The sequence below is a fragment of the Ostrinia furnacalis genome, unplaced genomic scaffold, assembly GCF_004193835.3.
Source record: "Ostrinia furnacalis isolate ACB-3 unplaced genomic scaffold, ASM419383v2 OfSCF7578, whole genome shotgun sequence".
Lineage (NCBI taxonomy): Eukaryota > Metazoa > Arthropoda > Insecta > Lepidoptera > Crambidae > Ostrinia > Ostrinia furnacalis.
The window spans coordinates 316,490-331,085 of NW_021137817.1; the positions used below are offsets into that span (position 1 = coordinate 316,490).

A 14,596-nucleotide genomic window follows, 5' to 3' on the forward strand; every position below is an offset into this window, starting at 1 on the left:
AGTAATTACATTTAACATTGTTAGAATAAAAGTAACATAAGCTCAAACTCATGCCTATTTTTTAGATCAGAACTACACATTTTTTCTTTTTTCTCTTCAAATTCGATGTATCGCTCACGCCACCATTACGATTTGACTGAGGCGGGGAGGTGTCCAGAGCTATGTTTTACCAGTTAAAGAACATAAATGACGTTAGTGGTTTCAGCACAATCGCGAAAGATTATCTTACCCCAAGGGATCAACTCGTACTACTTTCCCCTACTTAGATTTTTTCGCAAAAAATGCTGAACTGGTTTTATTTTAAACTTTGATCTCTAGGTGTTGTGCTAAAAATAAACTAAAAAATTAATAAACAATCAAATTAAGCCTATATGGAAATCCGAATCTTAAGAAAACTGTTCTACGATTCGATTCAAGTTGGCGCTACTGGAGAGTAAGGTCCAGTTACTGCTGGTGCTACTGGTGACGCCAACTGGTGAGCGTTAAAGTGGTAGGAGGACAATAGCATTTTCACTTACCAGGATGACGCGGACGCCACTGTAGAGTCAGGTCTCTCTCTTACCAGTGCAAGTGGTGCCAAATGTGGAGCATAAAAACGATACTTATGCGCGTTTTCACCATCAATCCCCAATTTTTAAGTGACCTCTATGAAAACAAAATGCCTGTTATGTGTTACCATAGGGGTCACTTAAAAATTAGGGAATGATGGTGAAAACGGGCATTAGTCATTGTTTTGGCATTTTATTGACTAAAACTAGCGGCCGCCCGCGACTTCATACGCGTGGAACCCGTTTTACCCCCTAAGGGGTAGAGTTTCGTAAAATCCTTTCTTAGCGGATGCCTACGTCATAACATCTACCTGCATGCCAAATTTCAGCCTGATCCGTCTAGTAGTTTGGGCTCTGCGTTGATAAATCTCTGTCAGTGTGGATAACTCAAAGGTTATCCACACTGACAAAAAAAATTTGAGTTCGGCCTACTAAAAATCAACGGTGTGCGGTGCGCCTACTCTTATCCATAGACTCTTTTCGCCCAAAGCACTAAGCCAACGATGAAAAAAATTCGTTGTATCACAGAATAATATAAATGGTTGCATTTGGACGGTACAATTTGATGATGTTGGTTCGGAAAAGAAATAAAATACAGAGCCACCTATTTGTAAATTATTAACTGTCAAAAATTTAGTGGCAATCACATGATTAAGGAATTTGCTATTAAATTATACATTACTAGCTTTCCGCCCGCGGCTTCGCGCGCGTGGACTACATTATCTACATATTTTACTGAACCCTATTTTTTCCAAAATAAAATTTAGCCTATGTTACTTGTGGATAATGTAGCTTTCAAATGGTGAAAGAATTAAAAACGGTCCAGTAGTTTTTGAGCCTATTCATTACAACCAAACAAACAAAGTTTTCCTCTTTATAATATTAGTGTAGATACCTACATCCTACTTACGAGCAAAAGTATGGAATCATCCCGTTTTGTTTGATTCCTAATGAGTATGCAGGTTTGCATTTATTTATTTTATGATATCAATTAATTTAAAGTAAATAAATAATTATTATTTATCTTCTACTAGCGGCCGCCCGCGACTTCGTACGCGTGGATCCTGTTTTACCCCCTTTTCCCGAATTTTCTTTGCTATAAACCTCACGGAGCCCGAGACCTTTCCAACGAATGCAAAACCGTGGAAATCGGTTTGTGCGTTCTGGAGTTATGGCGTCAGGGAGGAAAACCCGACTTATTTTTATATAGTAGATATTTCTTACGATCGGAACAAATTGGCTGATTCCATACTTTTGCTCGCGAGTGGTAGGTGACTGCAACACATATTAGTAGGTACCAAGTATTGTACAGGATGTACTGCTAGTTGCTACGTGCTACTGTCCACGAAGAAAATGTTATTTTGTATGTAAGCTGCAAACAGGATTATGCGTACAAAGACGCGTACGCGTGTCTATTACTAGTCTAGTACACGCCACCGTGGACAGTGACGCTAGCTACATTGTATGACTATCAAAGAAAAACACTGAGCTTGACTGTATTCTATTTATTTCCTACTTATAATTAATATTTTTATCACTTCATACTTTTTATACAGTCAGTTGGAAATCGGTGATTATCTAATTAATAGTGTCCGTGGTGATCATCATATCCACCGTGCCCGTGGTGCCCATGGTCCAAATGGTGGTGTCCATGTTCGTGGCCGTGGTGACCATGGTCGTGAACTAGTTCGTGAAGTCCGTGACCGTGACCGCCGTGTTCGTGGCCATCGTGCCCGCCGTGTTCGAAGCCACCATGCCCACCCTGTTCGTAGCCACCATGCCCACCCTGTTCGTAGCCACCATGCCCACCCTGTTCGTAGCCACCATGGCCGCCGGGTCCGAAGCCACCCTGCCCGCCGGGTCCGAAGCCACCCTGCCCGCCGGGTCCGAAGCCACCCTGCCCGCCGGGTCCGAAGCCACCATACCCGCCGTAGCCGTCCCCGAAGCCGCCACCGTAACCTAAAATAAAATTTGTGCGCGATTAGTATCAGTGGTTATTATTAATCTGTTATTGTTTCACTGTATGTTTTCCAAACAATATAAAATAAATAAATAAATAACCAAGAAAAACCTTGCATAGCTATTTTACTGCTCATTAATTGCGGTAGGTACTGTGGTTTTCACTAAACAGATTATAGGTTACAGACTTATTAACTTTTGTTTGTAGAGTTGTTAAGCACCACGTATAGCATAATAGATATTAAACAGGGCGAATGAGAGAAGGACTTTTAAGAGGGAAACTGTACCAACCTGGTGCGGCTAACGCCACAGCCATTAGCGCCAATGCGACAATCTGGAAAAAAATGAAAAAAATATGACTTTAGATATACGCATACGGGACTATTCTCTCCTCTCGTTCCCACCGCTGCAACTCCAGTGCAGCCAGCCTAGGATCTACAGCTTGACCGCCAATAAAAATCCAATCAGTCAAGGCCAAGTTTGTCCCGGGGCAAAATTAAACTATCATTGGACTCGCAACGAGATTAATCAGAAGAAAATATTTTCTATGAGGAGTTCGAAGTTAGGGTTCCACTTCCCTCCAGTGCAAAGAGGATGACAGGTGACAAAACAAAGGCTTAATGACCTATGCAAAGGGATCATCCTCCTTAGTGATGGATGTTCTAATGAATTAAGCTTGGTTGTAAATTTCCCCATGTTGGTGAACCTATGTATAGAGCCACATAAAAAGGGATGGACAATGGGAACAAATGCCTGTGATTAGAAGAAAAGCTAAGTAGTTTTTATTAACAACACAAGAAACCAATCAGAAATATCTTTAAAAATTTGCGGTGGAAAAGAAGGAGGTAGGTATTTAACTAAATGTTAGTTAATTGGAATAACAATTAATACAAATCCTTACCAAAATCTTGGCCATTTTAATGTTATTGTTGTCTTTTGAAAACCACACAAGAACTGTGGGTAAATTTTGATGAACTCGTCTTATATAGGTGGTAGAGCAGTACGTGCGTTCCCAATCTGACCTCAATTGACATCTCATCTCGTTGAGAACTTGTGGGGCTAGTAGCGGTCAATTGAGGAAAATCCTCAGGTTTTTGAAATGGCCAGATATTGATCAAGAATGTTACGGATCTATCCGATACTTGATAGACTAAATAAGTACCTACATTGAAAAAAAAAATATACCAAATGAATTGAGAACCTCCTCCTTTTGTTGAAGTCGGTTAAAAAGATCAAGCGATTGATCGGGGCAACAGTGTTGCTATTTCATAGCACTTATGTCATAGATTGTGTTAAAAAACTAAGTACTAATAAAATAACAATTTAGTTACTTGCAACTTAAATAAGTCATAACAATGTCTTGAAGTATTTTACTGCTTTACAGCCTTATTTCAAACTAGCCGTATCTACCCGTGACTTCATACTCCTGTTTTTAAGTAACTTTTTCCGTTTTTGCAACATTTTTCATTGATGCTCTGCTCCTATTGATCGGAGCGTGATACCTATCTAAGTAGCCTTCCTGCGTGCGCGTTCAAAGAAACAAACATACTCTTCAACTTTGTTGTAAATATGGTTGTCAGCGTTGATTCTTATTACTCATAAATGATTATCGATAAGAATCTTTGTGTTTAATGATAGGAATAGAACCGTAGCCTTAGAAAATATAAAATATAGGTACTTATGTTACTCATATTGGTACAATAATTGATAGTACCTACCTATTGCAGACTTGCATCATCATCATCACATCACCCTAGGTTTGGAGTGGAGGTCACGAACCGGAAAATACAACATGGGACGTCCACCCCTAAGGTGGACCCACGACCTCATAAAGGTAGCAGGAAGGCGCTGGATGCAGGTCGCTACCAACCGGGTGATGTGGAAATCATTGGGGCCTATGTCCAACAGTGGACGTCCTGTGGCTGAAATGCTGATGATTATGACATTACCCTATAACCAGTCCACGAACATAGGCTTCCCCCAAAACGTGCCATTTCTATTTTACCCTATCTCTTGTTAGCTTCTAGCAGTAGGAATTTTTCATCAAAATTGGTTTTGGTAGTAGATGAAGTGTTTTCTACCTGAAAATTACTATTCTTCTGAAATACTATGAAAATTTCAGAAGTTTTGTAAATTATATGATTTTAATTTGTACTGTAACTATGCATGGATGTTCCTGAACCTATACCTACCAATAAATTTTTGTAAACAAAACAAAATGCTAAACTGGTTTTGTTGTTATGCAAATAACAATAATAAAAATTAACGTCCATCCAAACCTGATTTAAGGTTCCTTCGATATTTTTATATGCTTCAAAAATTTTATACCGTTACTGTTTCTTTTAATATTAATTCCTTTTTAATATCTATCTAATAGTAGTTGTATTAATTGTACCTTGCTATAAATATCATTTTAGCTATCTGATAAAATAAATAAATAAAATAAATCTTTGGACGATTACACATAGCACAACACACACACATAAAAAACAGTTAAGTGTGACTAGTGCATTAATTACGTACGCTATCACAAGAAAACGGTCCAAATTGCTTGGAAAATCAGCATTTCTTTCAGAAAAAAAGCTTATTAGTTCTTACAGGATCACTTCATTGGTTGTCTAGCGGTACCTACAACAAGACCCTTGAAAGGCTTGCTGGAGCCAATGAAAGGACCATTATACCTCCTAATGTACTTACTTACCAACTAACATCCTACTACTGAATCATTAGAAAGAATAGGTGAGTAAACTCTCAAATGGTAGTCCTCGCATAATCATCGTCATCATCATTATTTTCAGTCACAGGACGTCCACTGCTGTGCTGAACAATGATTTCCATATCGCGTACTTAGTTGGTAGCGGCCTGCAACCAGCGCCTCGGTCCACCTTGTGGGTGGACGCCCCACGCTGCGTTTTCTGATACGTGGCCTCCACTCCAGAACCTTGCTGCCCAATCGGCTATCAGTTCTGCGTACTATTTGCACTGCCCATTGCCTCTTCAGCTTGCTAATCCGTCGGGCTATGTCAGCAACTTTAGTTCGTTTACAGATCTCCTCATTTCTGATTCGATCATGTAAAGAAACACCGAGAATAAGCCTCGCATAATATGTACTTATTTTGCTTAAACTTCAGCATAAATCAGTAGTAAACTACTATGTACTAACTATAATATACGGAACTCTTTTCCATACCGAATACAGTGCGTAAAGAGCCAGGCATCGACACCTCGTAAGTTGATGTCACCTAGACTAGTTTTGTGGCGCCACCATGTTGCCAATGGGACTTACCCATAATCTGGATATTGGAAGTTTTCTTGAAAGCCATTTCTGTAATAACGTCATTAATTTAAGTAAACATATTTGATGAGTAATAGTAGGCGGTTTGGCAGCTGTAGATTACGCACAACCTCTGTCGTAAAACAGTTTTCGATAGGTATAGTATTCATACTTACGTCATATATCTACCTAATTACAATAAATAATTTTCCGTTAATGACTTCTACAAGTACTTGTGAATTATCCAAGTCCGCGTGGGATTGATATATTGACAATTATAATAAGTACAGTACAAAACACTATGTAAGAAAAAAATTGATTGAGGAAATATTTATTTCAATTTATATTCATTTATTCGTAACATGGCGGAAGAAGATGCAATAAAAATAACACTTTGAATCCAACATTTTATTTACAAACATACATTTAGACATATAAGTTATATAGTAAAGTAAGACTTAAAATGTTATTGTTTCTTAAAGTGACCTAACTCTACTTATTTAAAAGTAGTTAATTAAGTACAGGAAGGCGCTGGACGCAGGCCGCTACCAACCGCGCAACATGGAAAGCATTGGGGGAGGCCTATGTTCAGCAGTGGACGTCCTATGGCTGAGATGGTGATGATGATGATGAAGTACAACTGTTAGGTCCCTTTAATCAAGTTAGAATATAAACAGAACTAATAAAACTTAATAAATTATCTAAAATTACCAATAAGTTCAGCCTTTGCATAATGAATACAGAATTTTCATAGTTTTTCAGCCTTGTCTAGCAACCATGCTTCGTCGGTTGTTATTTTCGGGATTCACGTAGTATGGGTAGTAAGCGCCTACTTTTCTGTTGAACACCAAGTATGGAGGCATGTAGCTGTACTCCTTAGAAGACCAGCTCCTTCTATAAGTACTTCGTTTTGACTTCTTTGGATGTTTGGGTTTGTGAATGTTCTTAATTTTGGAAATATCTTGGTGTTTTGACGCCTGGTGGACAGCTGTGGTAGCAGGAACATTGTGATGTTTTTTCTTGGCCTCAGCGACAAGTATCGCGTTCAGTATTATGCATGCGAGGACGAGCTACAAAATAAGTATAAAATATTAGTCTAGCATACATAATACAGTTACTATCCTTTTTCTTAATATTTGACTTAAAAAGCCATTGATTCGTATTTAAATACAGTCATTTTCTCAATTGGTTTAGATGTTTTTAAAAATGAAAAAACATTCTGTTAAGAAATATAAACCTTGTTTTAATTTTATTCTTAACAGAATTGTAGGTTATACCTATGCAATTTGTAATAGCTTTTTAAGCTTTCGTTCGTACCACCCTGAGCACGAATAGCTGTCGTAACTCGTGATCATATTTTTTAATACAGCTATAGCGACATGTTTTTCATAAAAACATAACAAGAACGATATTTGTTTGTGCTTTGCGTACTGATACCGGTCACGTTTACTTATTCAAATGGTTAACTCACCCGCAAAATGTAGAGACGGACGTTGTTCATGTTCACAAACTCGCTCAGTCTCTAATGTAGAGCCTACTGAGGCCAAATCTGCACACAAGTTGCAATTTTCTATGGGCAAGTAAACCATTTTTGAACTTGATTTTCGTATTTATAGTGATAGTTCGTGAGAAATGACCTACTAGAAAATAAGTCTCTTGAACAAAATATCCTTGGAGTAGCTTTATACGTTTTATCTCAAAATTTTAAATAATTCTGTAGAAAAAACAAAAAGCAACGTGATGACGTGATCTATTCAAAATAAAAAATAATAATTGTTAGTAGATTTTTATATCGGGCATAATTGCTGGCATCGATTTGTATAAATAATAGGACGTGTTTTTGATCCACTAAGATCTTAATGCTTGTTATTTATTGTCAAAAAAACACGCTGTATCAAAATATTTTTGGTTGGGCTGGTAATCATAGATTTGAATTATTATTACGAGTGCTATTCTCGTAGTAAGATAGATAAATAAGTATCAGGTAGAGTTAGTGACACAGACAATCTATGTGCTTAAAATGTAGAGTTAGAATGACTAAACTTCTCTAATTTAATTTGGCTCAATATCTAGTCTTACATGAACAATCGAAATTTTATATCTTAGGTTCTTCCATGTCTTTATTTAATAAAAAAAACATCTACAAAACAACTCTACATATTCCTTGTCATAGAGTGTCAACATTTGATTAGCGGGGTATTGCGAGCACACTCAGTTACACTAACACGGTCATACAGTCATTGGTCATACTTTCATCTTGAACGGCACTAGAATATACTCGTACTTATACTTGGTTTTCGTTGAAAATTTACTATGATTTTAGGCTAGTATGCAATGTCTAAAGGTGCACACCTCGATATTGTCGAAATAGAAGAGGGAGCCGTAGTACCTAGATACATTTCCTTCCTGAATACACAAAGAAACAATCAAATCCAGCATGTAACAATGTAGCATGTGTACTCATAAAGCTTATTTTGTTTTTTCAGGAAGGCTTTTACACGTCCCAGTACTATCTACCCGACCACTGCTTCAGGACAATAAACGGGCCAGTACTAAGAAGCAGCGCAAAAAACTCAGTCACAATAATTGTCAATATTAGGGACCAGGAAAAAATATTGATAACCATTAAACAGTTCTTGGTATTCTTAAAAGTCAGATAACTATCGTTTATCTCAGTAGGTATATTTTTCTTCTTAATTGTCGCAAACATTAAAAAAATATCATCTCACCGTTATTAATGTTTAAAGTAATGAAAGAGTCCCATTCATTCATAATTTGTTTATTTTTTGTTTTGTGCGTAAATTGCTTCAATTATGTAGGTACCTAACTGTTACAAAATTATGACACACGATGGGACTGTTTGTAATTACGAGTATATCGGCAGGTTTCGGTAATTACGCAGTTTCATTAATAAACCTGTATAATACGATCGTAGCACTTGTAATTATTGTGCTGTCAATTTCTTTTGACGCGTAATTGATTTACGATAGAGTTCAAAATAATAGTTTGATTTGGTATTTTAAGCAGATATTTTGTAGCAATTTGGTAAAGACAAGTTACTGTTGCAACAGTACTTTTATAAAAGAGCGCCCTTCACCTTGAAGGGCACTCAGTGCAAAATGGAGCTCAAGTTGGTGATATTGTCGGTAAGTTAAAACCTATGGGCTTTTTAAGGCATTCATTTTATACTTACACCTAGATACTTACTTAAAAACTGGTTTAGGAATGAGTGAGGTCAGGATTTTACGATTTATTATAGGTACTATTAAGTGTATAATATTATTATTATTAAACTATATTTGTTCCACCTGGATATCGAACCCTGAATCTTTGAGTTGAGAGAATCCAACTCTCTAACGACAACGGTAATTATCAATACGAATATGTATCATCCTTTCAAACTAACTTCATAACGCCTACTGTTACCTTTATAGCACTTGTCTACAGTAAAATAATGTCTACACTAGAGGTTAAGCGCCCACCTACGTTCACCTATAATGTGATTGCAGTAAGAGTGTTTGCCTATACGTTAACATCAGTTTTAACACTCATAGTATGTTGGTTAAAATATGGAATTTTTATAAAATTATAAGTAGTTGGTAACTACGCTAAATTAATTCAGATTTCAGTGATACCTATTATTTTTGCTTATTTTCTTTAGCTGATCAAATTATAAATACTTAGCTTTTTACTAACGTCGTTTTTACTGTTCCAGCTAGCATGCTTGTCGTGCCTCGTCCCGCCCGCCCATGGCTCAGCGTTGCTCGCTAAGGCGGCGGCGGTGAAGGGCGTCGGCCTGTTGGGCGCTGGAGCACTGGCTGCTAAGGGACTCGCCGTTAAAGGTAGGCAAAGGCAATACTCGTATCTGCCCCCAAATGCCAAGGGCCAGTTGGTAACTGTTGTTGTGAGATGGAAGCCGACAAAAATGAAGAATGAAATTAAGAAGACTCTTAAAACTTTATACCAAGCTCAGCACGCGCTATAATTGCACCGCAAAAGTAGTCCTTTTACGTAGGATAGACCGCTTACGAAAACCACATTCTTCAATCTCTTAACTCTAACACAACATTTTTATTACCTTATGTACACTTAAGTCTTTATTCGTCTCTTGATTTATGATTAGTACCTATTAGATTTACGTGGAAGAAAAGTTGAATATCATCAACAAATTGATGTCTTCCTTCAGGAGCCGTAGCGCTGGGTGCCAAGGCCGTCGCTTCGAAGGTGCTGGCTGCCAAGGCTGGTGTGGGCGCCGCTGTAGTCGCTGCCACTCCTGTTAAGGTACATCAAATAGGCAATTTGGCTGTTTTCTAAAAGCTTCTGATATTATATATGGTTTTTATCAAGAACTTAAAATACTAATTACCAAAATTGCTACCAAATACATTGGCATAGAAAGTTAATTATAATTAAAATACGATCTTGAGCATTATGGTATTTTACTGGCATGTTATGCAAGATGAGTCATGTAAATGACTCTTCATTCTTCGTCTGTATTCACAAACATTACTATGAGGTCTCACAGTGCGCGTGAACGCACAGGGTGATACACGAACCAATCACAGAGCTCTATCCAACGCTGTGCGTTCGATTTGCTGCGTCACTTAAGCAAACATCGTTTGTGAATACGGGCGTCTTTAAATACTTTATCGTGTCGATTTTTATAATTAAAACCAATTTTATTTTTATTCAGGTTCCAGAAAGCACGGTAGTCGTAAGCCCGCCCAGTCTCTCAGCAATCAAAGGTAGAGTGCTAGGTCTCCTCGGCGCCGTCCACGCTGCTGCTGTGAACAAAAGCGCCGCTGTCGGCCAGCTTCTGCTGTCACTGCTGCCCACGAAGACCGTCGTCCAGCCCCCTAAAGTTGTCGAGGTCCCCACAATCGTCGAAGTCCCAACTGTCGTGGAGGTCCCGAAAGTCGTGGAAGTCGAGAAAGTAGTTGAGGTCCCCACAGTCGTGGAGGTCCCTAAATACGTCGAGGTCCCGAAATATGTGGAAGTCCCTAAATACGTGGTGCCGCCACGTCCTAAAGTAGTCCCTTGCCCTCCCTCTGTAGCGGTTATAGGGCCCACCATGGAAGTAGTTTATAACTGAGATTCAAAAGCGTTAGGTTCTTTTAAAGTTGGTGTTAGGCCACTCTAGTCATTCAGAACCAAAATAATGTAATGTACTAAAACAAGCGTAATTTAAATGTAATATTTATTAACTTATTACACGCCAATAGACTTCAACAACCTTGGACATGAGTTTTAATGAACATCTCATTTTGTTTCTGTTTCAATGTATAGACAGGATTGCTAATTTCTATTGGCTTGGAATGTAATGTCATTATGATAATAAAATATCATACAAAAAATACCTCAGTTTTATTTGAAGTGGAAGTTGTGAGAGCAAAACCAGGTGACACTGTTAGTTTTATAAGAGTAAAGAAACAAAAACATATCACTTTCTTGGATATTTTCGGTGGATTTTCCCATGGGTTTGCCTAACACTGATTTAAGATGAAGATAGTCATTTTCGTCGACGTAAAAAGATACGTAAGAACAAGATACTAAAATCATTTTGAAAGAGTATCACTAATTTATGCAACATCCAACACATTTTCGCTTGCAATAATATCGATGATGAAAATAAATGATTGATTGATGATTAGATTTAAATCATCATTATTCAAATTTAGAAATTTCACAAGTTGACACTTTGACTTTTGAAAAATATTTCTGGAAGTTAAACTACTGCTTAATGATGACTAATACATACAGTACTGTAAATCTTAAGTGGTGCTGAATAGAGTTAAAAGGTGTTAAAAGTAAGTATGTGCAGGCGCATGTGCACCCTTTGCACGATAAACAAGGTTTATATGAACGTGGGCGGTAATGAGCACGATTTACACAAACACTTAGTAGCCCATAATGAAGACACTTTTCGATGGTTCTTGATTGTGGCATTACTTGCGTTGGCATTAATCAACACAAATTGATAGCAATTTGTAAAATCGATTACCCAATAGGTGAATACCAATGACACGCAATGTGCAACTAAGTCGAGTTTTCGCTCTATAATTTTTTGTTCCCGACGGTACGTAACGTGGAGTCGTTTGACATGCAGTTTTTGGGCAAAGAAGCGGTCAAGTAGGCCGACGCACCGAGCGTGGACGCGATTTATTAAGCGCCAGCAATACGAGTTACCGTCTGACAGCTCTCTTGTAACATGCAAATCGGTTGCGTTCGCAAAGGAACCTATTATGCAGATTACCGATTAAAGAATCGATTTGTACCGCTCGCTGGAGCGCTTCCTGTCATCACAATTGAACCTTCAATTACAGGCGGATATGAGCATACGTAATAAGGGCCTTACGGAAACTTCGCCCGTTCTTGAATCAGCTTCCACTGGTCCGGGCTGCAATGGACAACGAGCGCTGATTTCTCGCGACCGCAGCCGCAAGGGATGTGCGCGCATCCGACATGGTCTGATATCTCTTGCAAGCGTTTGTTCGATTGCAACCCGCGCTTGCCGACGATTAGTTTTTACTGGACAACCTAATGATATTCAAATAGGGCGGCATCGGCCGGCTGTTTAGCATTGTTAATGTGATGTTAATAATTTTCGTGGGGGTATAAAAGTGCAAGCATTTTTGTGTAATGGAACATAATTGCAACGCACTGCGTGATTTAGTGTCGTATTGCAGCGAGCATTAAAACATAAATTTAGCTATGTCTCGACTTACGGTAAGATGTGATGGGACAACATAAGTGCAATGGTGTGATTTAAAAGTTTTACAAATAAAAATGTCAACTTATGATATTTACTATTTCAGATCTTATTTGTCATCGCAGTAGCGTATGAGGTAGTTGGAGAAGGTAATTATTGAAAATATATACAGTTATAAAAATATATTTAACAAGTTAATTGACTAAGAGAATAATAACATTTTTTTTGTCGCAACAGGAGTTGCAAAGGAAAAGGCCGCAGACTCTCAACCAGAACAATCTGGATACTATGGCACCGCTCTAGGCGCCGGCCACGGAATTGGCCTCGCTGGGGCAGCCATCGCTGGCGGTGCCGGCCTCATCGCTGGCGGTCCTGGTATCATCGCCGCCGGCCCCGCCGTCATTGCCGGTCCTGGTCTCGTCGCCGGTCCCGGTCTCGTCGCCGGTCCCGCTCTCGTCGCCGGCCCCGCCATCGGAAGCGGAGCCGCCCTCAACAACGCCGGCTCCGTCGGTGCCGCCCAGCTTAGTGCCATCCAGAACGCCCAGGCCGTCCAAGCCGCTCAGATCGCCAACTCCGCCGCCGCCGCCATCCAGGGTGCCCGTGTGACCGAGGCCGCCGCGAGGGCCGGACAGGCTAACGCCATCACCAACGCCCAGGCTCTCGACGCCGCCCGCGTCGCCAACATCCAGAGAGCTCAGGCCGCGGCCTGGGAGAACGCGAGGGCCATCGAAGCCGCGAGACGCGCCGCCGCCGCCAGCGCCGCCGAGGTCGCCCGCGCCGTGGAGGCCGAGCGCCTGGCGCACGCCGCCCGAGTGCAGGCCGTCGCCATCGCCAACACCCGCGCTGTTGAGGCCTCCCGCATCGCCAACGCCGCGAGAGCGCAGGCCGCTGCTGTCGCATCCAGCGCCGCCCAGGCTCAGGCTGTGGCTGACTCCGTCGCCAGGACCGCGCACGACGCCGGCGGCCTGCTGCTCGGCGGCGGCCCCGGCCTAGTCGCGGTCGGCGGCCCCGGCCTGGTCACCGTCGGCGGCCTCGGCGGCATCGCCGGCGTCGGCCTGGGTTACGGCGCCGGAGTCGGCTACGGACACGGCTACGGCTACGGCATCGGCATCGGCAAACACTAAACGACAAATTATTTATACCGACTCCAGTGAACTCTCCATAGTCAATACAACCAAAATTCTACATCCATTTCGTTCTTTACACAGAAATGGTTAGCGGCATTCAGTAGATTTGGTCAGGTGATGTAAATATTATTTTCCAAAATTACGATAGTCTATGTCTTGTTATAATAAAACGTAGCATATCACTGAACTGTTTTTTATTTCTAATTATATTTAATGAGGAAAAATAACAAACAAAAGCTTCGATAGAATAGGTACTTACTTACAGTTAGTTGTATTACAAATTAAATTGATTACGAGTATTTGAAATGTAATACAACATCTAATTATAATGTTTTATTACAATGATAAAACATGATCATAAGTCATAACTATGATCAAGTGCCGAAGTAGGTACCTATTTTGTTGAATTAAATTAAACTAATTGGAAGTATTATTGAAACGTAATGTAACTTTCATATGTACGAGTATATTTGAGGTGTGATCAGTCAGTCCATACTGGACTACCTGGAACAGTCTAGAAGAAAATTTTCAGAATCGGTCAAATCTGAAAATTTTAACAAAATCGGGTTTTCAGTTTCCAAAACATTAATCCATTGTCAGTGTCGTTTATCAATAGCATCTAAAAAACCCCATTACTCATAAATCTAACGCCGAAACAGAACGTTGACGCGTGATCATCGCACTCGAGATAATTATCAACTCCACGGATCATTTGCATCGCGTCAACACGATAAATACATAATTCATGATAACTCATATAATATAGTAACGCGGCTTTGTATGTTGCTTGGGTATTTTTCATGAATTCGGTAATGATTGTTTAAAAAATATCAATCAAACCATAGGAAATTATTAACACCAATGGGAACACTCCCACCCTGTGCCCTACCTGTCTGATTTTCTCATAGAATATCTCATAGAAAAAAGCAAAGTTAAGAGACAACAATGTAGGTACAAAATACTTTGTTTATTAAAGTTT

General features: G+C 39.7%; 4 protein-coding genes across 4 annotated transcripts; 2 read left to right on the plus strand and 2 right to left on the minus strand.

Annotated features, from left to right (window-relative positions):
- Window positions 1-2,038: 2,038 nt before the first annotated feature.
- Window positions 2,039-3,465, minus strand: CPG17 (cuticular protein glycine-rich 17). Its single transcript, XM_028321779.1, has 3 exons — window positions 3,409-3,465; window positions 2,799-2,841; window positions 2,039-2,507 (listed from the first exon to the last, which is right to left on the minus strand). Exons 1-3 carry the CDS (start codon window positions 3,421-3,423, stop codon window positions 2,131-2,133), a joined length of 435 nt encoding a protein of 144 aa, XP_028177580.1. The 5' UTR covers window positions 3,424-3,465; the 3' UTR covers window positions 2,039-2,130.
- A 2,895-nt stretch (window positions 3,466-6,360) lies between these two features.
- Window positions 6,361-7,454, minus strand: LOC114365242 (uncharacterized). The gene is made up of 2 exons (XM_028321781.1): window positions 7,253-7,454; window positions 6,361-6,851 (listed from the first exon to the last, which is right to left on the minus strand). The coding sequence occupies exons 1-2, from the start codon at window positions 7,280-7,282 to the stop codon at window positions 6,540-6,542; spliced, it is 342 nt and encodes a 113-aa protein (XP_028177582.1). The 5' UTR covers window positions 7,283-7,454; the 3' UTR covers window positions 6,361-6,539.
- A 1,368-nt stretch (window positions 7,455-8,822) lies between these two features.
- LOC114365234 (uncharacterized) lies at window positions 8,823-11,018 on the plus strand. Its single transcript, XM_028321770.1, has 4 exons — window positions 8,823-8,927; window positions 9,497-9,623; window positions 9,968-10,062; window positions 10,475-11,018. Exons 1-4 carry the CDS (start codon window positions 8,901-8,903, stop codon window positions 10,871-10,873), a joined length of 648 nt encoding a protein of 215 aa, XP_028177571.1. The 5' UTR covers window positions 8,823-8,900; the 3' UTR covers window positions 10,874-11,018.
- Window positions 11,019-11,677: 659 nt separating this feature from the next.
- Window positions 11,678-13,782, plus strand: LOC114365238 (fibroin heavy chain). Its single transcript, XM_028321776.1, has 3 exons — window positions 11,678-12,507; window positions 12,597-12,639; window positions 12,728-13,782. The coding sequence occupies exons 1-3, from the start codon at window positions 12,493-12,495 to the stop codon at window positions 13,612-13,614; spliced, it is 945 nt and encodes a 314-aa protein (XP_028177577.1). The 5' UTR covers window positions 11,678-12,492; the 3' UTR covers window positions 13,615-13,782.
- Window positions 13,783-14,596: the final 814 nt, after the last annotated feature.

Bases quoted from the DNA above. Each gene is read 5' to 3' on its own strand.
- CPG17 (XM_028321779.1), bottom strand. The intron at 2,508-2,798 runs GTTGGTACAGTT...ATTTTATTTTAG, and splicing joins TGTGGCGTTAGCCGCACCAG to GTTACGGTGGCGGCTTCGGG.
- LOC114365242 (XM_028321781.1), bottom strand. From the start codon at position 7,282: ATGAACAACGTCCGTCTCTACATTTTGCGG. The intron at 6,852-7,252 runs GTGAGTTAACCA...CTTATTTTGTAG, and splicing joins TCCGTCTCTACATTTTGCGG to CTCGTCCTCGCATGCATAAT.
- LOC114365234 (XM_028321770.1), top strand. From the start codon at position 8,901: ATGGAGCTCAAGTTGGTGATATTGTCG. The intron at 8,928-9,496 runs GTAAGTTAAAAC...TTACTGTTCCAG, and splicing joins TCAAGTTGGTGATATTGTCG to CTAGCATGCTTGTCGTGCCT. The intron at 10,063-10,474 runs GTACATCAAATA...ATTTTTATTCAG, and splicing joins TCGCTGCCACTCCTGTTAAG to GTTCCAGAAAGCACGGTAGT.
- LOC114365238 (XM_028321776.1), top strand. The intron at 12,640-12,727 runs GTAATTATTGAA...TTGTCGCAACAG, and splicing joins GTATGAGGTAGTTGGAGAAG to GAGTTGCAAAGGAAAAGGCC.